The following is a 24,460-nucleotide window of genomic DNA, read 5'->3' as shown; positions in this document are numbered from 1 at the left end:
GTGTTCCAATGTATTGCTCATTTCCGGAACTAGAGGCAGATAGCCCTAGAGTATGGACGTAGCCCTGAACCAAATATTCCTCCTTTGAGAACTCGCTGAGTTGATTTTACTTATAATCTCTGTGTGCAGACTACACGAGTGGAAATTTCTGCTCTCTCACAAAGACTGTAGACTATTTGCACTTATAAGTTTTCAAATTTCCAGGCTTAATCTGGTTCATGCTAATTATTCCTGGTGTTTCTGCTCAGGCCTAGATATCAGTGATGCCAGCTTCATGTAACTGCTGCTGATCACTCACTCACTCACGCCTTTGAAACCCAAACTTGTCAAAATCATAGAATTTTGTGGGTCTAGCAAACAGCCCTGAGAGATAAGACATACATGGGACAGAATGCCATGACCCCCAAGGACTGTGGCATGTGGGCGTTTTCATATGCCAGAAACATCCTAAGGTTCATGGCATTATTCAAGATAAACCTTTAGACACTCACATCTGCTCTTTTCAAACTTATGTGACAAAATGAATGTGTCCAGTTCTGGGGCCTGAAGAATCTGCTCACCTGACTCTTCAATGTCACTGTGACACGTATGAGACTAGGCAGCCTTCTGGACTAGCCAGCGCTTCTGGGAAGCTAGGGAGCCTTCAGAACTTAGTTGACGACACTTCAGCTCCAGCTGTGCACAAGGCTGCCTCCTTTCCTCCAGGTTTGGGTCATCCCTCAAGGATTCGTGCAATCCTCCTTCCTTTTCTCTCATAGCAAATACGGGTCTTTGTAACAAACATTGTACTAAATTATTAGGTTGACACTGAAGAAAAGACATTGCTTTTCAATGGCAATAACCACAATTACTTTTGCACCAACCTAACAGCTTTCCACATGCTTCCATTTCTAGATTCATAAAGTGTGACGACCAGAAGAGCTCCATGGTTCATTCAATTCAATTCCTTACTTTAGAGAAAAATACATGGTGATTGCCAGAGATCTAAAGGCTGGTTAATGGTAGAGCCAGAATCAGAAACAAGATTTCTTGACTCTCCACTGGGGGGCTACTTAGATCACAGACTAGGTAAGGGGGTTCTGACTTTTTACCCAAGCATTCCATAAAGGCTTTTCCTTGTTTTAACCTTTCACCTATTGTAACAGAGGGGATGGCGTGGTGGCCACGCCATGGTGCATGATGACTTTTTCCTCTTATGGACAACACCCCAGTCCCCCTTTCCCAGTCTCTCATGGCTTTGCAACCATGTGTCCTAGAGATCACCCCTTTTAAATCTTCTCTGACAGATCACACACCCTAGGAAGACTTCTGGCCTACATTCCCTGTGGAGGACTTAGGTGCTATAGTGATGTCTCACAAAAAAGAATTTCTGTGTCCTGCAGCTTCTTCTGCATGATATAAAGGAGGAGTATAGTAAATAACAAAAACAAAGATTTCAGGTGTCTGCACCAAAATACATACATTCATTTATTTCTCATTGCAGCAACAAGATAAACAAGTGTAATTCCATGGTCAAGGAGTTACAAATAGTAGTAAGCCCAGTAACCTTGAGCATATCTATAAGGCAAATAAAACAAATTTTTTTTTCATAGTGTGGGCATCCAACTTTAGATAATCTGGAAAAAAGTCACTCTAGCCCCTGAATACCATGATATGCATGATGTGCAAAATGAAAGTATCACCCAAAATATTTTCAAAGCTAAAAATAAAATATTTAAATTCAAATACTTCAACCAAATTGGAAATGCAAACAGTACACTGAGAGTCATCCTTAGCCAGCTGTTCTCCAAATAAAAGATGAAGAAACAAAACCAAGAACAAAGACAATGTAAAAAAAAGAAAAGGTTTATCTAGAAAAACTGGAAGCTCATCAAAGTCACATTTCTTCTTCTGATTCTTGTTCTCGTTCAGCATTTTTCAGAAGTCCAACTTCTGAGGAGCAGAGCCTCTTAAGTCTAGATTTAACCAACCTGAGGAGAAAGAAAAGCATCTCAAGTGAGACGGTGTTTAAAATAGAAACCCAGAGCAATATGCACCTATATACCACAAAGTATACAGTATATATATGCCCAGTTTGGGCAACTGGGGAAGGAAACCCAAAAAGGAAAATTACTTTTATTTGGCTTTGGAGTTGCTTGAACATTTTTGTGGATTAAAGCAGGGTATAAGTAAACAGATACAATGTGGCTTTCCAGTGTATTGCATCATTGTTTAATTAGGCATCAGAAGACAACTTTGATTATTCTTTTTCATTTTTTCTTTTCTTTTTTTTTTTTTTTTAAATGAGACAGAGTCTTGCTCTGTCACCCAGGTTGAAGGGCAGTGGCGCAATCTTGGCTCACTGCAACCTCCGCCTCCCGGGTTCAAGCAATCCTCCTGCCTCAGCCTCCTCAGTAGCTGGAATTAGAGGCATGTACCACCACACCCAGCTAAATTTTTTTGGTTTTTTTTTTTTTTTTTTTTTGAGACAGATTTTTGTTGTGTCGCCCAGGCTGGAGGCTAGAGTGCAGTGGCGCGATCTCAGCTCACTGCAACCTCTCCCTCCTGGGTTCAAGCAATTCTCTGCCTCAGACTCCTGATTAGCTGGGATTACAGGCACCCACCACCACGGTCAGCTAATTTTTTTTTGTATTTTTAATAGATACGGGGTTTCACCATCTTGGCCAGGCTGATCTTGAACTCCTGACCTCGTGATCCACCTGCCTTGGGCTCCCAAAGTGCTGGGATTACAGGTGTGAGCCACCACGCCCGACCAATTTTTTTATACTTTTAGTAGACAAGGGGTTTCACCATGTTGGTCAGGCTGGTCTCGAACTCCTGAACTCAAGTGATCTGCCTGCCTCAGCCTCCTAAAGTGCTTGGATTATAGGCATGAGCCACCGTGCCCAGCCAACTTTGATCATTTCTAAAACAATTAAGAGAATCGCTGGGCTGTGGCAACCCAGATGAAACCAAGCTCAGTTGAGTTTCTCCATTAAAGCCTGTGTATTGCAAACAGGTGCTATATCATATAAAGGAGGTGCATGAAGCCCTCCTCTCGGGTTGGCAGCCCAAGTCAAGGCCCATGTCAAGTCTGGGCTAAATTTAGCCGCTACTTCCTGCTACTGGCCCCTTCCAGGGGGAACTTTTGTGCAGGGGACAAGCTGTTCAACTGCACATGATGCCTCTGCCATGATGAATTAAGAAGCTCAAAGAAGTACCCTCCATCACGGTGACTGTTTTCATAGTTTAAGAGAATCTGGGCCAGGTGTGGTGGCTCACGTCTATAATCCCAGCACTTTGGGAGACAAGGCGGACAGATCGCCTGAGGTCAAGAGTTCAAGACCAGCCTGGCCAACATGGCAAAACTCCGTCTCTACTAAAAATACAAAATTAGCTGGCCATGGTGGCACATGCCTGTAATCCCAGCTACTCAGGACATTGAAGCAGGAGAATCTCCTGAGTCTGAGAGGTGGAGGTGGCAGTGAGCTGAGATCATGCCACTGCACTCCAGTCTAGGCGACAGAGAGAGACTCCATCTCACAACAACAACAACAACAACAACAACAACAAACAACAAAGAGAATCCATAGGCCTGGGGGAAGCAGGGATTATAATTTTTGACACTGGAAGATGTGACACTGATTAGCAGCTGAAGCTCAGCAGGCTCTTCTCTGATGTGAGAAAGAGTACGTCATAAGAACTAGGCAAAGCTTTTCCTGTGCATCATTGTTATAAAGGCATTGTGCTGTGACCATATCAATAAAGCCTAGTTAACTCCCAGAAATACATACGAATATGCAAACAAATTTGATAAGCCAAATCATCAATATCATTCTTCACGAATGAAAAACTTCACCAGTCTACCTGCATCTTTACTCTTATTTTCTGCCATAGTTTTTCTGATGAAGGTCTGGCCTGCCTGTATCAATATGTAATGACTTTCCTTGTGCTCTGAGAGGGGTTTTTGAGATACTTCTGTGGGACTAACTTAAGCTATTGCTTAAGTTTATACCAAAATATATCAGAAAATTTAACCCTTGGTCTCATCTTTTCAAGAGCAATATGAGAGCAAAACTGAAAAGCATATAAAACATGATTTCAAAACAAATGAAGCTTATATTTAAATAGCTCTACAACATAGATCTATTACCTATTAAACAGCAAACAAGGGTTTACTGAGAATCTACTATACGTTTGGCAGTGTGCCAGGCGGTGTGGGCACTACGGAAAGGGTCTCATACTCCAGGAGACACAATCTAGCCAGTAGATAAGACTAACCCACATGATCTAATGGTGAACATCACAAGAGAGATCCCAATTGTTAAAATGCATGGTGGAGATGACGGGCTGTAAAAACTCTTCAGGGGAGATGAGCAAAAGCTAGAGTCATCACAGAAGGTTTCACAGAAGAGACGCACATTTAATGTGAACATGCCAGGTGGAGGGAGCTGCGTGGCCAGAAAGATTAGGATAATATGTGTTGGGGGTAGAGGGGAAGGTTGGAAAGTAAAAAATGGAGTGTCTGGTTTCCAGAGTACTATAAGTGGATAAGAGGCCCATTAGGGGTCTGAAGGTTTTTGAAACAGGAAGAGACAGTAGTCTTCTTTGGGCTCTGGAGGGGAGCTGACATGAGGAAGAGCATTTCCTTGGATTCTGGCACTGATCTTGAAGGCTTTCCAGCCCCTAAGGAGATGAGGCCCAGCAGTCAGCCTAGAACAACAGGGGAGAAGCCAAGTTTCACTCAATGGCAGAGCCAGCCTTGACAAGGAGCACATGCACATGCTTTAGAGGAACTGAATGGGACTAATAGAATGAGAAGGTGGAATTTCCCAGTACCCAAAGCACTTAGACCTCTAGAAGGAAGCAACTATAGATCAAAGTGCGCTGACCTGCAGCTGAACAGAGACAGCTGAGAGCTAGACAAAGGAATCATTTCTTCACTCAGTGCCTCAGCATGAGAGCTGCTTCAGCAATGACACACAAAGAAGCACAGAGCAGGAGGGGTGACTTGGGGCCCATGTCTAAAGAGAAGAGTGGAAAGTTGGTTCTAACTGGGACCTCACTAGGCCTAGCAGTAGCTACTGCATTTTAGGAATCAGAGAACCTGCTAGATGTGTAGTGTCCAATACGGTAGCCACTATCCACACATATATGGATATTTAAATTAATAAAATTAATGTGGCACGAGCCACATTTTAAGTGCTCAATAGCTAGTGACTACCATATTAGACATTGTAGATACAGAACATTTCAATCAGACTGAAGTCTGAAGGATTAGGTGCTGGAGCCTTCATGCCTGGTCATTGAGATCAGCCAAACCAATTGTGGTTCGGCATTAACCACCTTAGAGAAAGGAACTGTGATCACCCCTTTCTATTCCTGCTCATTCTTCAAGCTGCAGCTTCATTGTCAATTGTAAAGAGGCCTCCCCTGAATTCCAAGAATGCTTTGTTCTTCTACTACTTCTGTTTATTGCACTGTATTTTCATTGTGCATCTCCCTAATTTAGTCCTAATTATAAGACTAAAAATTCCTCATGGGTAGGGTCCATATCACATTCATTTTTTTTTTATACCAAAGAGGAATAAGGAAGAGGAGAAGGAGGAGAATAACAACAAGAGAAAGAACAACAACACAATAATATTTATTGAGCTCTTATTATGTCCTAAGCTTAAATACTTGATCTTATTTAGGTCTTATTATTTCCCCATTTTACAAACAATAAAACTAGTACTTAATGTGGTTAAGTAATTGGCCCAAAGTCATACAGTTGATAAATAGTGGAGCTAAAAATATGTGTTCTTATAACTCTGTTCTACTGCTCCTTACCCACTTATGAAACATTATACTGGGGTTCTTATAAAAAATGTATTCAACTGGATCTGACTTTTAGAAATATTAGTCAATGTCAAATTAGGCAGACACCTACATTTAATGGAACACACACAAGTTGGTCAAAAAAGGACTCGAAACTTAAGAAGTGCTATAATTGAAGTATCTACACATGGGTAAATGGAGGACTCACTATAGGCAGTGCAGGGTGAGGGAGACCATTCAGAAGAGAGAAGAGGAAATAGCATACATGGAGACATGGAGGCACAGAGGAGTGTGATGAAGGGTAATGCGAGCATCAGACACACAGCCGAGGCACTCTTGAGTGACTCCAACTTTCAACCAGCATTTATTCTTTTTACTGAGAATGTTTGTGTTTGCAGATAATATTCTGCTATGCTACCCTGTCTTATGAGATGATAAGGAATGAAATCCCCTTTTGAATTTTCAATTCAATACCACTGAGTCTTGATAATCACATACCAAGGAACAGAACTTCCATGAACAGAAATCGGTAACTTACCAGGTGATGAAAGCATAATTCATTCCAACGATGACAATGGTTATTGCATAATGCCAACAAAAGCATATGGTAAGAAACAAAATATTTTCATGATCCACCAGATCCCATGCAGGACCTCCACTGGGTGGATACAGGACAAATCCAATCTGTAATTTAGAACAAAAAGCACATATTAAAATAACCAACCACATTCCCAAAAATGGTGCATTTCAAAATGCTTGCTTCCAAGGTAAATAACTAAGTTAACTCCAATTATCTAAGATGTAATCGATAAAACATCAGGTTTTGCTACCTGTTTTAGTAATATAGAGAGTCTCTAATACGTCATATTTTCATAAAAATTTTAAAAGGACATTTAATGATCAGTTTTCAAAATATAAACAGTCATCTCACTAGGAATGTCTGAACTTTAAGAGAATGTTTTCGGTTTCTACATGGTGCAGTTTCAGTCTGTTATTTCAAAATTGGGAGTACAAAAAGGTTTTAAAATAAATAAATGCCCACAGTTAACATTATATTTAATGCTAAAAGACTGAAATCTTTCCCCCTAATATCAGGAACGAGACGTTGATGTCTGCTTTCACACTTCTATTCAATGTTGTACTGAAAATCTAGCTAGAGCAATTAAGCTAAGCTTTAGCTAGAGCAATTAAGCCATGAAGAAAAATAAAAGGCATCCACACTAGAAAGAAAGAGGCAAAAATATCTACATTCACAGATGACATGATCTTATATATAGAAATTCCTAAAGAATCCACAAAAAAACTATTAGGGCTAATAAATGAGTTCAGCATAATAGCAGGATACAAAATCAGTATACAAAACAGTTGTATTTCTACACAAAAGCAATGAACTCAAAAATAAAATTAAGAACACTTCTGGCCAGGCGTGGTGGCTCAAGCCTGTAATCCCAGCACTTTGGGAGGCCGAGGCCAGCAGATCACGAGGTCAGGAGATTGAGGCCATCCTGGCTAACACAGTGAAACCCCGTCTCCACTAAAAATACAAAAAAAATTAGCCAGGCTTGGTGGCGGGCGCCTGTAGTCCCAGCTACTCGGGAGGCTGAGGCAGAGGAATGGCATGAACCCGGGAGGCGGAGCTTGCAGTGAGTTGAGATAGAGCCACTGCACTCCAGCCTAGGTGACAGAGTGAGACTCCATCTAAAAAAGAAAGAAAGAAAACAGTTCCACCTACAATAGCATTAAAAAGAATAAAATACTTTAAGAATAAATTTGATCAAGGAGGTTTAAGACTTGTACACCAAAATCTGCATAACATTGTTGAAAGAAATCAAAGAAGACCCAAATAAATAGAAAGCTATCTCATATTCATAGACTGAAAGCTTAATATTTTTGAGATGGCAATACCACCCAAAGCAATCTACAGATTCAAGGCAATTGCCATCAAAATTCCAATGTTCTTTTTTTTTTTTTTTTTTTTTTTGCAGAAATGGGAAAAGCTGATCCCATAATTCATATGGAATTGCAAGGGATCCAGAATAACCAAAACAACCTTAAAAAAGAAAGCTGGAGGACTTCAATACTACAGAACTGCAGTAATCAAAACAACAGTGTGGTACTGGCATAGTGATAAACATTTAGATCAATGAAATAAAATTGAGAGTCCAGAAATAAACTCATATGCCTATGGTCAACTGGTTTTTGACAAGGGTGCCAAAGCCATTCAATGGGGAAAGAACAGTCTCTTCAACAAATGGTGCTGAGATAACTGGGTATTATATGCAAAAGAATGAATTTGGACCCTTACCTCATATATAAAATTAACTCATATATAAAATTAACTCAAAATGGGTTAAAGACCTAAATATGAGAGCTAAAACCACAAAATTCCTAGAAGAAAACAGGGAGAAAGCTTCATCACTTGCAATTTGTTGATTTTTTAAAGCTATGACACCAAAAGCACCATCAACCAAAGAAAAAACAGAAAAATTGGACTTCATCAAAATTAACTTTTGTGTTTCAAAGGACACTATTAAGAAAATGAAAAGACGACTCAGAATGAGAGACAATATTTGCAAATCATATATCTGATAAGAGATTATATCAAGAATATAAAAAGAATTCCTAAAACTCAACAAAAAAAATTTTAAAGGGCAAAGGACTTCAAGAAACATTTCCCCAAAGAAAATATACAAATGATCAATAAGCACATGAATAGATGATTGATATCATTGTTTATCAGGGGAATGCAAATCAAAACCACAATGAGATACCATTTTTTATTCATTAGGCTGGCAATAATAATAATAATAATAATAACAAATATTGGTGAGGATATGGAGAAATTGAAATCCTTATATATTGCTGATGGAATATAAAATGGATAATCCTGATTATCTGGATAATGAGGATAATAAGACATTAAAATGAGGATAATAATATATCCTCAAAAAGGGCCATTGCAAGGAAATGCCTAAGCACTGTAACTGACACATAGCCAGTATATGGCAGACATTTGTAGGATTATCCATGATATTATCTTGGTTTTGAATTTCATTTAGTTTTGGAAACCTGAAATACATTCATCCATTTATCTATCTATCTAATTTTTCATTGGGATAAAATTCTGCAGCTACTGTAGTAACAGTTTTGCACTTCCTCAGGAAGTTAAATACAGAATTCCATATGACATGTCAATTCCACTTCTACCCAAAAGAACTGAAAATAGGTATCCAAACAAAACTTGTATACGAATGTTCATAGCAGAACTATTAATAATAGTCAAAAGATGAAAACAACCCAAATATTCAAAAATTGATGATGGATAAGCAAAATGCGGTATACTCATACAATGCACTATCAATCAACCATAAAAGGAATGAAGAATAGGCAACAACATGGATGAAACTTGAAAACAATTATACTAAGTAAAAAGAAGGCAGACACAAAAGTTCACATTTATTATGATTCTGGTTACATAAAATATCTAGACTATCTACTGTCTGATAGATGGTGGTACCGCCATGTGCTTGTCATTTTATCCTCACTCATGTACATAAATGTCACAATAATTCTTAGTCCTTGAAACAACCTCAAGAAGAAGACATCATCATCCTTGTATGTCATAGGAAAAGACTGGAACTGAAGGACTTCAATAACTTTCCCCAGTATTACAAAATGGCTGAATGACTACGGTAGGGATCCAAACCAGTAGTTTCTGGCTCCAAAAACTCCATGTTCTTTCTCCCACTCCATACTCTTTTCACCATATAGCCTTTCCATATGGGGCAATATGAAGGACAGTGGCCTGGATAACAAGATCAGTTGGAGTCATTTCAGCAGTTCTGATATGGTTTGAACAATCAGTACTGAGATGGAAGGTGGTTCCATGAGGACATGGCACTATATTACCATTAAAACATAAATGACAGACTGTTGACCCTTGAGCTACATCTCTAATTCCCAGACATGCTTTGTCTGGCCTGCATATTTAAAACAATAATTTGTGGCCGGGTGTGGTGGCTCACGCCTGTAATCCCAGCACTTTGGGAGGCCAAGGCAGGTGGATCACCTAAAGTCAAGAGTTTGAGACCAGCCTGGGCAACACAGTGAAACTCCATTTCTACTAAGAATACAAAAAATTAGCTAGGCCTGGTGGCGCATGCCTAAATCCCAGCTCTTGGGAGACTGAGGCAGGAGAATCGCTTGAACCTGGGAGGCGGAGGCAGCAGTGAGCTGAGATCACGCCACTGCACTCCTGGCCCACAGCCTGGGCCACAGAGTGAGAATTTGTCTCAAAAATAAATAAATAAATAAAAATAATAATAATAATAATTTGCTTTAGTTCCCAACACTTAAAAAATTAGGAAACATTACACAAAAGTTTGCATTCCCAGCTTTTTTTTGTAAAAATAGATCTGGCAACATTAGGCCTGTATTCCTAAATGACAAACATGAGTGGAAGCATGTAGTCTCCATTGATTCGTCATTCAGTTTACCTTCCTGACCAAGTGGAGTGATCCAACCAAGGTTTTCTATTTTTGTCCTGGCCCAATGCATTTTATTTGTCAACCAATGTCAGAGTCATACATTTTCCCAAAATATCTTATTAGTTTAAATTAGCAAGGTACTTTACAATAATTTCCTCTTTCCCGTCTTTATATCCCGGGAGACAGAATGCATTTATTGTCTATTTTATAGATAGGAAAATTAAGTAATGCACGCCCCTGTCCCTCCATCCCCAAACAGCTGCAAAAACGTTTGCATCACTCCCGCTGTGCCTCACCCACCAAGGGCTGGGGCCTCTGCATTAGAACATGGATATATTCTAAAGGCAAGAGGTGTCAACATCTGTGGCAGAAGATACATCAGTCATTAAGTTAGAGGTATGAGCTCACAGTACTCAGAAACTGCAGGTGGAAAATGCCACCCTGCTGGTTAGACTGTTGCTTTGGACAGATCAGTGTTTTGCAATACCCCTTTTATATACTGCTAGGAAAGCTCACTGTGGGAGCCAAAGTGACCAGAGCCCAGGTCCCTGAAGCCCCTGGAAGAAAGCAAGAATTTCTAGGTCCTCTCTGCTCACTGTTTGGAATGACAAGAGAGAAAATCAAGTCACATGGTCAACTCCCTGTTCAAAGGCCCAGTTATCTAAGCTGGGGTCTCATGCCTTCCTCTTACAACGAATTCACGGAAATTGAGAGAAAAATTCTGTGCAGAAAGGGGAATTTTGGGGAAGGTGAGTGTTAAGAGCTATGGACTAACCTTCCAGATCCCACCCACAGTCCTGCCAACATTCCTCCAATGCCATCCACATGACCTGCCCACCCCAGGTTGGGAAGTGGCCTGCTCCAGCTCCCAGAGGTAAGGGTCAGCATTTGTAGTGGGTTAAATTGTGTCCTCCAATATGCTGAAGTCCTAACTCCCAGTATCTCTGAACGTGATTGTGTTTGGAAACAGAGTCTTTGCAGATGTGATCAAGTTAAGGTGAAGTCATACTGGATTAGAGTTGGCTCTAAACCCAAAGACTGGCATCCTTATAAGAAGGCCATGTGAAGACATAGGAAAACAAAGAAATACAGGAAGAATATCTTGTGATAATAAAGGCAGAGAATGAAGTCTTGCTGCCACAAGCCAAGGAATGCCAAGGATGGCTGGCAGTTGGCTAGGAGATCAGCATGGGACTGATTCTCCCTCTGGACCCCAAGAGAAAACCAACCCTGCCAACACCTTGATTTCAGATTTCTGTTCTCCAGAAGAGTAAAAGAATAAATTTCTCCCATAAGTCACCCAATTTCTAGGGATCTGTTATTACCGCTCTAGGAAACTAATACAGCGGTTGAGTTCAAATAAGCAAAAGGGTATCACTTGCCCTAAACCTTAAGCCTAGACACATTGGTGACTCTCTTCCATATTTCATCTTCTTCTGGAAGCTTCTTCTGCTCCCCTTCCTCTGGAATTAGCAGTCCTCTCCTCAGGGCAGCATGCATTGTCAAGTTATAACATATATTTTTCCCAATAACCCCATGAGATATTATTAATATTTCCATTAATACAGAAATGGCACGGAACATATTATCTATGGTGATTCATGTAATTAGTGTGGTAAAGCTAGCATTCAGATTCAGGTTGGTCTAAACTGCGGGCCCAGGGACTTGTCACTACATGCGATATTCATAATTGCTTTTTGGAGCTTCCAAAATAAAATCTCAAGTCACCTCCATTAGGCATCATTAATTCTACCAAACTTTTTGCTGTTTACATCAGGAGAAGAGAAACTTGGAGCCCCTCTCATCGCCAATCTCTTTAGCACCCTCAGAGCCTAATGCTGAAAGCTAAAGATTTGACTGAAGCCACTGAACAGAGTTAACTGATGTGACTACAGTAAAAGCCATAGAAACATCCCATAGTCATTCGAAGCCAAACACAAATAAATTAGGAAAGCCGAAACCCCAAACTAAAGCTAGAAACTGCCACAACTCATTAAATCCTCCTTTAAATACAGAAACTTCACTTTCATTTGTCGTCTTGTTTCCTTATATAAAATTCCAAAAAAACCTCAACCTGCAAAAAAAAAGTTTTTCTTGCTACAACTTGTACGCCATTCCTGAACATCTGGTTTCAACTAGTTTAGACTAGTTTAAGCTTCATTGGTGTCACATTTCAAGTGTAAATAATTATCTTCTCTAATAGGCAATAAGCCTGGGGCTGATTTCCTACAGTGAAGTCTGAATTTCCTGTTGTTATCTGATTATCCAATCATTTCTTTCAACACTAAAAGCCTAAGCAAATGTTTGATCTGCTGCCGCATCAGACCTCAAACCATTACTGCTTAGTTGGGCCTTTGTGTCATTTAAAAATGAACTTTTGTCCTTCATAAAGGCAAAACAAAGGCTGAGCTTTCGTTTGGGCTCAGGATCTGAGCAGTCAAGGGAGGAATCCCTGGGGGATCAATGGAGCTGGGAGATGCAGTGGAAGCAACTGTCCAAAATAAGAAGAAGCAGGAGCACCTTCCTCATTCCCTGATTGTCCCCGCACCTGGGCGGTGAGGATGACTGGAGGGAGCTTGGGAATGAGAAGGTGCAAAGCGAACTTTTGAAATATTCTCCCACACAGAGACACAGGGAAAACATGATTCATGGAATAAAGGGGCTTGCAGGATTTTTTTTTTTTTTTCTTTTTTAAAGTGCATGATGTGGCTAGGTTATTGAGAAAACATTTTTGACTGTGATGTGGTTCAGGAAAGAAAGCGTTGCTAATAAGTTGGAAGGGAAATTCCCTCTCCATTTACGTATTACCCAATCATTTATATGTGTGTGATAAAAAAGTGGCCAGTCTGAGTATTTGTTTCCTTCAGTTCACATCTCCATACTTATGGTTCCAAGAGTCTAGGTGGGACACAGTTCATGCACGAGTATTAACATATTAACCATACATGAAGAAGTAGTGAGAAAAAAATACGGTAATATGGTGAAAAGCAAGTCATGACATAATATTGTTAGCTTAAGACAGCGTTTTGCCGTAAACATTCATATGCCACACTTATCAACTGGAAGCATAATGAATTGACCTAAGTTTCTAGACATTTTTGTTTCAGAGGAGTACAGTAGTGGGAGTGTCACTATGGCTAAACCTTCATTTCCTGCCAGTGTGTGTGTTTGCATTGGTAGTAAATGTTCATTTTTCTTTAAGGCTGCAGACATTATTCAGGCTGACCACCAGGAAAAAAGGAAACAGTCTAGTCTAGACATATTGGTAGATGAAAAATTTTCTAAATAATCGTGGATTTATGCCCAAAGGCATTAATCTCTTCCTTAGAAAAGCTTTTGGGGGAAATATGAAAACATTTATCTGCCAAAAGGGGCAACACTAAGCCAACCTATTCCCAGTTGAGGTATAACCCACAGCTTCCTCCTTCAGATCCTAGAAAGTAGTCATTATTAACTGAACACTAATTAATTTCATTCATTCTGCTCTTATGTTTATAATTCTGTTCTCTTTGGGTTTCCCCTCTTGTCCTGCCTTTCTTTATTTGAATGTTTAGCCTTTTAACAAACTCGGTCTAGTAAATATATGAGGACTCCTAAACCAAACAAAGAGGATATACTTTCCTTTTGACTACCTGGATCATTTACAACCACTGACATTGGGCCATGTTCCAAAGGAAGTCTCACCACATTACAAAGAGAACACATTCCCTGACCATAAAACAATTACATTAGAAATAAATAATAAGAAAAAAAGAATATTTTTGGAACCTTAAAAGTGTACTCCTAAATAACTCATAAATGAAAGAGAGAAGCACATGGAAATAACATTCAAAATTACCCAACAGTGAAAACTACATCAACACATTGAAAAACTACAAACTAACACATCAAATTTTACGGAAGGCAGCTCTAGCAGTGTGCAGACAAATGTATTTGTTTAAATGCATTTATTTTAAACCAAGAAAGATTGAAAATAAATGAGATCAGCATCTAACTCAAAAAAAGACTAAAAAAAAGAGAGAGAGAGAGAGAGAAGCAGAAAACAGCCTTACCACAAAGCAAAAAATTAACATAAGAAGAAATGGACAAATCCAGACCTGTAATATAAAACTTCAACAGACTTCTATTAGAAAGTGAGAGATCAATCAGATGAAAAACCACTAGGAATATAGAATATATAAAAAACGCAATCAAAGAGTCCCAAGAGCCTGGTTTCATCCTCCACCTCGAAAGGAGTCCTTTTACTTTCTTTTAGTTTCACTGGAGCCAAAAACACCAACCGTCACCCTGTGCTCTGGGCCTGCGGGCTCAGCTTGACTCTTGCTCTGCATCCAGCGTACAAGTTTCTTTGGCCTCTTTTTGTTTGTTTTGCTTCATTGCAGTTAGTGTTTTCTACTTTATTGTTTAAATTTATTTTTAACATTTTCTTTCCAATTTTCTATTTTTTTCTATTTCTATTATTTTATTTTTTATTTTATTTTATCTGTCATTGTTATGTGTCAGGAGCAGACAAGATACACAAGACACAGCAAGATATATAGAGTGTTTTATATAACATTTTACATAATTAAATTCACCAATTATCAGCTTCTTCACATTATAGAGTATTTGTTAGTTTTTTCTATGAAGTTTTCCATTAAAATAACCGTTGGATCTAGTCCCTCTTTACTGGCCTTTGCTCCAACAGCCTTTCCACTTTCTTACATGCTTAAATAGTACATCTTTTTTTTTGTTTTTTTGTTTTTTTTTGAGACGGAGTCTGGCTCTGTCGCCCAGGCTGGAGTGCAGTGGCCGGATCTCAGCTCACTGCAAGCTCCGCCTCCCGGGTTTACGCCATTCTCCTGCCTCAGCCTCCTGAGTAGCTGGGACTACAGGCGCCCGCCACCTCGCCCGGCTAGTTTTTTGTATTTTTTAGTAGAGATGGGGTTTCACCATGTTAGCCAGGATGGTCTCGATCTCCTGACCTCGTGATCCGCCCGTCTAGGCCTCCCAAAGTGCTGGGATTACAGGCGTGAGCCACCCCGCCCGGCACATAGTACATCTTTTCTATCCCATTTGAGGATGATGTTTCTCTCACGCTCCCCTACCAATGCTTTTTATCACTCCTCCTGTGCAATACAAATCCCTAAAATAACCTCATTATCCCGAATCTCTGCTCTCTGGTGACTAAAAATCTCTTCTAAGAAGTCTCCCCTGATTAAACCAAAATTCACCTTCCATCCTAGACTTTGTTTACAGATATGTATGCATGTTGGATTATGATTCAACGGTCTCTATAAAATGTATGTTCACTGATTAGAATTCATGCTTTCAACAACACATCAAGGTTAAAAAGTTAACAGCTTAAAATAGAAAAAGCCTGGGGCTTCCGGTCGGACAAATCCAAATTTAGATCCTAGCTCCATTATTGTATGAGACTTGGTCTCTCTGAGTCTTTCTATCTGTAAATTGGTGATGATAATGCCTGAATTCCAGGCTATTGCAAGGAAAAAATAAAATAACGTATATATAAAAGTTTGGTACAGTAGCCAACATATAGTTATTTCTCAATTAATAATAGTTTGCTCTCTTTTCTGCTTTCTATATATTTCTTAACCTTATTGCGCTATAAGCTGCTTTAGTGTCAGGAACTGCTTCTAACTAAAAGCATCAGCTCAGAGTTCCTACATAATGGATATCCAGGTATGTGATGAAGATGTGCACGCACCACTTCCCAGCTGCTCTGACAATTCTCACATCAAGGCTATTGGGCCAGTCAAACATCACTTCTCAGAGGCCCATGATCTTACTACAGGCCGTACATTGGAGGGAAGTCTCTGGGGTCTAGAGCAAACCGCCTCACCAAATAAACAGAGAAGTTACAAGCAAAGGGTCCAGGTACATTAACTAGAGGCCCCAACTCACCTGAAAGAACCAGCTCCCCTGAAGCAGAATGAGGCTTGACCGCAGTAGCTCCAGAAGTACATTGTTCCGAACAAGGAACTCTAGAAAGGCAACGAGGCCTGTCAGAAAGATGACCAAAACCAGCAGCTGGTGCACAAAGATGTCCAGTATTTCCCGGCCATGAGTGTGGTTGTAGAAGATAAAAGCTGATGGGGAAAAAACAGATTGTCTTCTTCAGTGGAACCAAGGGTCACCCACTGTTTCTCTCTCGCCCTCTCTCTGTAAACAGAATTTTACGCATACACACATCTGTCCAAAAGAGCAGGTACCCACTGATTCCCACGGTACTGCATTTTTGGAGACATTACCACCTCATTAGAATAGAATCTTTGAAATCTAACTCTCTTTTTGTTTTCCCTGACCTTTATTCTCTAACATATTATGACATTTTCAACAAATGGATTCTCATTATCTCAGGGTGTTAACCGTATTTTTGAATGAATATCTTTTCCTCTTTATCCAAACGAAAAGTATTAAGATGAAGTTGGAATCTCCGTAAGATGAAAATATTTCAAAGCATCTTCTAAGCAGGACAAAGAACAGTAAGCATGGCAAGTGCAATAATTCAGATGAGCACCCAGATGAATAAATCAAAGCATCGCCTTAAGCAATTCAGTCCACTGGAGGAGGCAAATACATATAAATCATACGGGTGGATTTTGACAGGTATAACAACAGGCTCTGGAAGTTCCCAAGAAGTAGTAAATAACTGCATTTCTTCATCCCATGGACAGGTTCCAGCTTCATCTTTTTCATGAAGACAAAGAGAAAAGATGTTCATTCAAAATATGGTAACACCCTGAGATAATGAGAACTGGGCTATTAGTTGTTGACATCCATCTTTTGTCCAGCCCTTGTTCCCAAGAGGTATGGGCAAAAGTTCTTATCTTCAGATGCCAGAGGTAAGGTGAGTAGGAAGTGACTGCCTCCTGATCAATTTGTGATTATCTATTTCCATAATCAATCTATTTCTTACCTGTGTAATACATGAAAACAAATCATTAAATGCTTGTTTTCTTTTTTCTCCCTACAGTAACTGGGAGACCAGCTGAACAAAAAATATTGTTTTATTAACTTTCCAAAATTAGGACCCCATATTTTTTATGTGACTGCATTTTTTGGACCCTACTTGTCATGAAATGGCAGAGTATTACTGTATCAATATGAAAAAGCCTATTAGTAGATAGTGGAAGCTGTTCCGCTGTGCGTGGCTGCCTCATTTCATTGTATTCATGCTTTGTTACTCTGGGATCAGTTTTCATTTGTTAAAAGTAAAAAAAAAAAAAAAAAAAAAAAAAAGATAATCTTCAGAACAACCCAGAGATGAGTAACCTTCGTAAGTGGTCCTTTGAGACAGATGTGAAATGTGAACACAGCAATTGAACAATTGTGTTTGCCCAGTTCTACTAAATGAGTCAGTACAGCACGTAGATCTTTGGCACTCTGCCTAGGACACCCAAATATTTCATTATGGCCCAAATATATGGCCCTATCAATCAAGGCTGCAACAAGATGCCAGAGGTGTATTAATATGAAGGGCTACACAAATGCCCACTAATAGAGAAAGGTACATGAAAATACTCATTAATACTTACCCTCCACAAATAAGGCATTTGACAACACTAACTTGGTTAAGGAAACAGGAAGTGAACTGATGGTGAAACATAATATGTTTGCCACACCAAACAGCCCAAAGAAAAAATACATGGTGAAATGATGCCAGCCTAGGAGTTGGTTCCAGTGGCCCTGTTTATAGTCATATAACATCAGATTGGGCCCTCCAGGAACAAACTGCTCCCCAGCCATGCCTGCAAAGAAACACATCACAGTTTTAGCAACTGTGCTTTACCTAGAATTCAAGAAGATGCAGGAGGATTAGCCCATTGCTTATTCCAATCTAATGTTCTCTTGTGACACTGATTCTTCTCTCTGAGGTGTTCCCTAACAGCTGAGCACTGGCACTTAAGGCTTGTTTTGGAGGTTCAGATGCTGGTTCAAATAAATAGTTTTAACCAAAGATAGCCAATTGAATTAAACAGCTATTTCAGATCTTCAATGCCAATGATCTTAGTTCCACTGCCCATTCCAATCTAATGACTAAGATACATCCTGAATTATTTGGAGATTTGAATTTGGGAGACAACTCCTATGGAGACTGATTATTTCCTTCTTAAATACTACATCTTTCAGTAGCTGCCATAAAGTAGGGGGTTGTGCTTGGTACCAGATAAAAATGCTAAAGAGTTCAGCTTTTCTCCAATTATGATAACTGAGAAAGCCCAGACAGGACTGAGCACAGTGGCTCACACCTGTAATCCCAACACTTCGGGAGGCCGAGGCGGGCAGATCACTGGAGGTCAGGAGTTCGCACCCAGTCTGGCCAACATGGTGAAACCCCATCTCTACTAAACATACAAAAATTAGCCAGGTGTGGTGGCAGGCGCTTGTAATCCTACCTACTTGAGAGCTGAGGCACAATTGCTTGAACCCAAGAGGCAGAGGTTGCAGTGAGCCAAGATAATGCCACTGCACTCCAGCCTGGCTGATAGACCAAGACTCCATCTCAAAAAAAAAAAAAAAAGGAAAAAAGAAGCCAGACAGATACAGCAGATGCAAACAGTTAAACTTTCTTACAGATACTGCCTTATTTGTTAATCTATAGAATTTGGCAAGGAAATTTCCCTCTTTGAAAATGTTACTGTGTAACTTGATGCCATAGCAAAGACCTGTTGCCATAAATAAAGCATGAAGAAATCTAATGGGAAAATCAGAAAATTTATCTTTATAACAGAGAGGCTAGAGTGGAACTCTCAAGAACACAGAACATTTTCATTGAATCTTCAGATGGAAGATTCAGTGGAAAGGCCTTAGAAGTCATCTGGCCTAATCTCTTTCTCCAACTCAGGAACCAAGAAAAAAAGAAGTGTGCAGAAAGCTAAAGTCTTCTACAGCCTACCAGAAATGATGTATTACTGAAGCTTTTCCATAATAACTTGATTAATTTCACATCATTTGCAAAATGGTTTTTGATAGGGTTTGTTCTTTCAGAGATCAGAACAATTGATATAAAATTATTTCAGAAGCTCCAACCAATTCTTTAAAAGAAACTCACTTTGACTGGGTAGGCAAGTTAACTACTATGACTAATTCATTAAGAAATAGCTCTTTGTATAAGTGTAAATTATTACCTTCCCAATGAATTGTATCTGATAGAAATTACAATTAGAATATGTGTTGAGATATTTTTTAATAAAAATTCCTTTTAGCAATTTCATGATTTTATATTGTTTCATATTTTACATATGAAAACACCCAAAAGGTAAAAACAGAAAACAGATGGTCCACTCACCAGTTAAAGCCATGCCAACTATTGTAATTCCCTCCAAAATTTCCAATCGACAGAATAATGTTTTGGAACCAAGGTAGCAGGTTCGCTTTTGCTTTTTGAAGATATACTTCAGAGTACTCATTGTACACCACCAAAGACCCATAATAAAAAAGAAGGTTCCAGGGAGGGCATGACCTCTGAAATTCCCCATGATCTACAAATATAAGAACACACAGAAAATAAAAGACATTTTATTGCCAGAATCTGGACAAAACATCACTTGTTTCCATAAAGTACACTGTCTTCTGATTATGGATACAGCACTGAGGATGATTCTGAGGATCCTACATTACTGTGCATAGTAGTAAATGCCACTATAATATCAATAATATCAATAAAAAAATAAAAACTCACATTTGTTGAGTACTTACCATGTACTCTGCACTGTGTCAAGTATTTTATGTTCAGTCGTCAACCTAATTTATGCAACATACCCCTGAATGAAGCACTGTTATCCCTTTTTCTTTAGGGATACTCATTTAGAGAAGTTAGACTACTTGCCCAAATCTCACAAACATTAAGCAAAAGTTCCATTATTTTTAACACAGAAATCAAAAGAATTTCTTTGCATCGACAGTATATACTTCTCCATATAGTGGCCCTTCAAGCCTCTCTGAAGGAAAGTGATATGAAACTTTTATCTTTATGTTTAAAACTTGAAATGATGTGAAATTGCCTACACATTTTTTTAGGTTGACAATTTCAAAATATCAAGCATCAAGTGTATGGAAGAAACAATTAGTGTTCATCAAATATCTGTGTGCTGCTCCCACTCTTTCCCAGCCTCTCCCTCCAGTTAGATTGGACCCATGTTTTTAGTTCTGGCTAACACACTGTAAGCTGAACTAGCACATGTCACTTTCCAAGCTGGGTCAGTTAGCAGTCTACATGACTCCTTTACCTCTCTCTTCTCCTGCCTGGGCAACCTTGGTGTGGCATATCTGCAACCCAGCAGGTGATCAACTAGCCTGCTTCAGATTTTGTAAGAAACAATCCCTTATTGTGCTAAGGCAATGAAACTTTGAGATTTACTGTTAAAACACCTTAGCCCCACCTAGCCAGATATCAAGCCAAATCAAATTGCAAATTTTGTTTACATTATTGCCACATAGTGGAGTCGCTTCTGGTTAATAAACAGAAATACCCAGCCGGGCGTGGTGGCTCACGCCTGTAATCCCAACACTTTGGGAGGCTAAGGTGGGCGGATCACAAGGTCAGGAGATCAAGACCATCCTGGCTAACACAGTGAAACCCCGCCTCTACAAAAAATACAAAAAATTAGCCAGGCATGGGGGCGGGCGCCTGTAGTCCCAGCTACATAGGAGGCTGAGGCAGGAGAATGGCGTGAACCCACAAGGCGGAGTTTGCAGTGAGCCAAGATCGCACCAGCCTGGGCGATAGAGCAAGACTCCATCTCAAAATAAATAAAGACAGAAATACCCTCCATTTTTGGTCACTGCTATTAAAAAAAAAAAAAAAAAAAAAAAAACTCGTCTTGATTTATGTGAGTTTTCAATTATGTGAGTAGCCCTCTGTTGACACATATCATAGCATCAACAGAATAATGAAAAGAGAGTCCAGAATCACCCCCGTGGATCTGACACTAGGCCAGGTCAAAGTAAACTCATGAAAGGAGATCTCAGGATTTCCCCTGGCCCAGCAGACTTCTTTATCTCTAGGTGATAATGGGCTTCTCAGTTCAGGACAGACCCCTTTGGGTTACTTCCACCCCTCTGATACAACTGTGAAACTCAGGGGGAAACTTGGAAGCTAACTCAAACACTAAAAGTCTCTTATATCTCAGCGGCGACCCCAGGCAGTCATTTCAGGACACCCTGGAATCCTCCAAACCATCCAAGAGTCTCAGGCTCAATATAGCACATAGTGCTGTGTGCAGGTCCTTGTCCTAACTATGCCTGTAATGGCATGTTTGGGTCATATTTCTTAACCTTTCTAAGCCTTGGTTCTTAATGAATAAAAGAAGGAGGCAGGCCTAGATGAAACCCGGAGTTCTTTCCTGCCCTAACAGTCTCTGATTTATTATCGTAACCACCACCTTTATCACAGTGTTGCTGAGTTCTGTTTCGGTTTAGGCAGTCATATGGGATTGAGAAAACTTCTACATGGGATTGAAAAGCATATACAGACTGCAAATTTTTTGAACTTTTCTGAAAATGAGTTGTATTTGGCTTAAGAAGTCTTAAACATTTTATATTTCTTAGTACAGGAAGCCCACTTGCAGGGATTTATCTAGAAAATATAAATGGAAATATAGGCACTAGGCGAATGTTAAATAAATTACGCAGCCACTGAAAATAAGGTTTTCAAATACTTAAATGATAGCGGATATATTTCATTAAAAAATAGGATTAAAAATTAGGGGAAGGGGCTTTGATTTTGGATTATCTAAGTCCAAATACCAACTTTATACTTTGTTAGTTATATAACTTTGGGAAAGTTACTTAACCCCTCAGTGTCACAGTTTTCTCTTCTGTAAAATGGGACAAATAACAGTACCTACACCATAAATTTAAAATTAATTACTCCAAAGCAAATAACCCATGGTACTGTTAAATAAGATCATGCTATTTTCAACCTACCTCTAACTACTAGAGTGAAACAAAAGTAAAACCAAATGCACGATTTTACTTAGATACTAAGATGGATATAGAAAATCAAGAAACATTGATACAATTCATTTGGCAATCACTGTTGTACTGCCCAAGACATTTCTCTTGCTGTTGTCTTAGAGGGTTACTGGGATAATCTGTGGTTACTGAACTCCTTGACTGCAATTAGAGAATAAACTCCTTGAAAGCAGAGGCCATATATCCATTCTTCTTTCAATTCTCCACTGGACTATCCACTGCCTTACATGCTATGAGGTTCTGAATTTACAAGGAGTTACTAAGCTCTTCTTATAACACAAGATCATATATTTGCAAAACATCTCTACTCTGATGTCTCAAAGGCCTCTCACACTCAACATACCCAACACTGAACTAATCATCTTATCAACCCATCTACTGCCAGAAAATAGTTTTAGTTACCCTAAAAGAATCCCCGGTTACCTAGTTTGGTTAACAATACTGCCAATTCACCCCTTTGCCCAAATCCAAATTATGAGCATCATCCTTAGAGTTTGGCTCTTTCCTTAAAAAACAATTGTTTATTGAGATTTATCACCTCTGCTGCCTAACACTGATCCCCTCTAGGGGAAGGCGAAGAGGCCCCTTCAATTTCACCTGCTTGGAGAAATCTTTCCTGATGGCCCAAATAGGGGAGGGTCCCTATGACACCCTTTCGAGGCACCCAGTCCTCACATTAGTGACTTCTTTGCATGATTAGTCATTGAAGGTCTGTCCTCCTCAATAGCCTCTATGACCATTACCATAGTATGAAAGCCTGTGCAACTGACTATGGGGGCCCCTCAGAGTGTAGGTGCCTGGGCCTTCTCTCTTTTTTTTTTTTTTAGGCTCCTAGTATATTAAAAAAGAAAGAAAATGCCAAAACAGAATCACAAGAAATCTGGTTGCTTTTAAATATTTAGAATTACCTAGTAAATACTTTTAATATACAAGCAAACATATTGCCTATGTCATAGATATGATGAAATTTTAAAAAGCAGGCCTTCCCTGAATGTACAGCTCTAGGCCAAATAGCCCTCTTGACCAGCCCCTATGACAAGCTAAGAGGCTCCTGCTGCCTGCAAAGCTGAGAGGATCAATATATCTCAGGACACCCATCAGGATGTAATAAGGAGGTAATGGGGAATAGTGGAGGGTTTGTTAAGAAGAATATGAGCTGATCAAAGAAGGGAAAGAAAGGAGTCCTCCTTCCTACTTCAGTTACACAACTCCTGTGTCTTCAGCCTTTCAATCTGAAACAATCTGATTGTTCCAATCTTTCTGTTTAAAGATCCAGACAAAATGAAGTTTAAGTATAAGGTATGTTATATTTGCCTGGCTAAGGAACTCAACAGATGCAGTTAGTTACTCCTGGCAATAAAAACATAATTCATCTTACTTCACTTTCACTGTGAAGGAAAACATTGTCCATATCCTCAAACATCACTTCACTCTCATCTCCTAGAAACCATTATCTGTAAATCTCTTTTGTTCCCTGCTTTACTGTTGCCTTCAGGTACAACTTATTCCTTGTAAAAGCCAAGTAAAGTAGCACAGAGTTTGATCAGATTTAAACACAAAAGCAGACCTTCTCCTTTGAAGGAGAGCACGGGGCTTTCCTTGGCCACAAAAGAGAACATGCAAACAGCCAGCAGAAACCCCCAGGAAAATCCCAGGGCAGGAAACATGAAGGCCCTTCCTCCGGACCTTCCTAGCTGATCCCACCACTTACAACCTCCTAAGAAATGCAGTTCAGCTGGGCGCGGTGGCTCACGCTTGTAATCCCAGCACTTTGGGAGGCCGAGGCGGACGGATCACGAGGTCAGGAGATCAAGACCATCCTGGCTAACACAGTGAAACCCCGTCTCTACTAAAAATACAAAAAAGTCTCCAGGTGTGGTGGCGGGCGCCTGTAGTCCCAGCTACTCGGGAGGCTGAGGCAGGAGCCGAGATCAGGCCACTGCACTCCAGCCTGGGGGACAGAGTGAGGCTCCATCTCAAGAAAGGAAATAAAAGAAAAGAAAAGAGAAAAGCAGTTCACCCAGGCCTAAAAAAGTGGACTGCAAGATTTCATCATTGGCTTCTGTTAGGCAGGAATCTAGACCCAACATGGCGGTATCACGGGCATGGCAGGCCCTTTGTTAGGTCTTCCCGCCCTTCACTTCCTGCTAAGACTCTCAGCGGGCAGAAAAATCTCGCGCCTGCCAAAGAACCCC

The 24,460-nt window shown here is 39.8% G+C and overlaps 1 protein-coding gene across 2 annotated transcripts in view; it reads right to left on the bottom strand.

The window, feature by feature from the left end:
* Positions 1-1,442: 1,442 nt before the first annotated feature.
* Positions 1,443-24,460, bottom strand: part of TMEM45A (transmembrane protein 45A) — a 79,350-nt gene continuing 56,332 nt past the window's right edge. For both annotated transcript variants that reach the window (XM_007986051.3, XM_007986050.3), the window contains 5 exons: positions 19,579-19,771; positions 17,825-18,037; positions 16,191-16,375; positions 6,338-6,483; positions 1,443-1,970 (listed from right to left, as the gene is read on the bottom strand). In XM_007986051.3, coding sequence (XP_007984242.1) covers positions 1,877-1,970; positions 6,338-6,483; positions 16,191-16,375; positions 17,825-18,037; positions 19,579-19,768 — 828 coding nt within the window. In that variant the 5' untranslated portion in view covers positions 19,769-19,771 and the 3' untranslated portion in view covers positions 1,443-1,876. The remainder of the gene's footprint in view (positions 1,971-6,337; positions 6,484-16,190; positions 16,376-17,824; positions 18,038-19,578; positions 19,772-24,460) is intronic.

Source organism: Chlorocebus sabaeus, chromosome 22 (assembly GCF_047675955.1).
Source record: "Chlorocebus sabaeus isolate Y175 chromosome 22, mChlSab1.0.hap1, whole genome shotgun sequence".
In the NCBI taxonomy this organism is placed as follows: domain Eukaryota; kingdom Metazoa; phylum Chordata; class Mammalia; order Primates; family Cercopithecidae; genus Chlorocebus; species Chlorocebus sabaeus.
The sequence above is the reverse complement of the archived record's forward strand: the minus strand, read 5'-3'. Positions and strand labels throughout refer to the sequence as shown.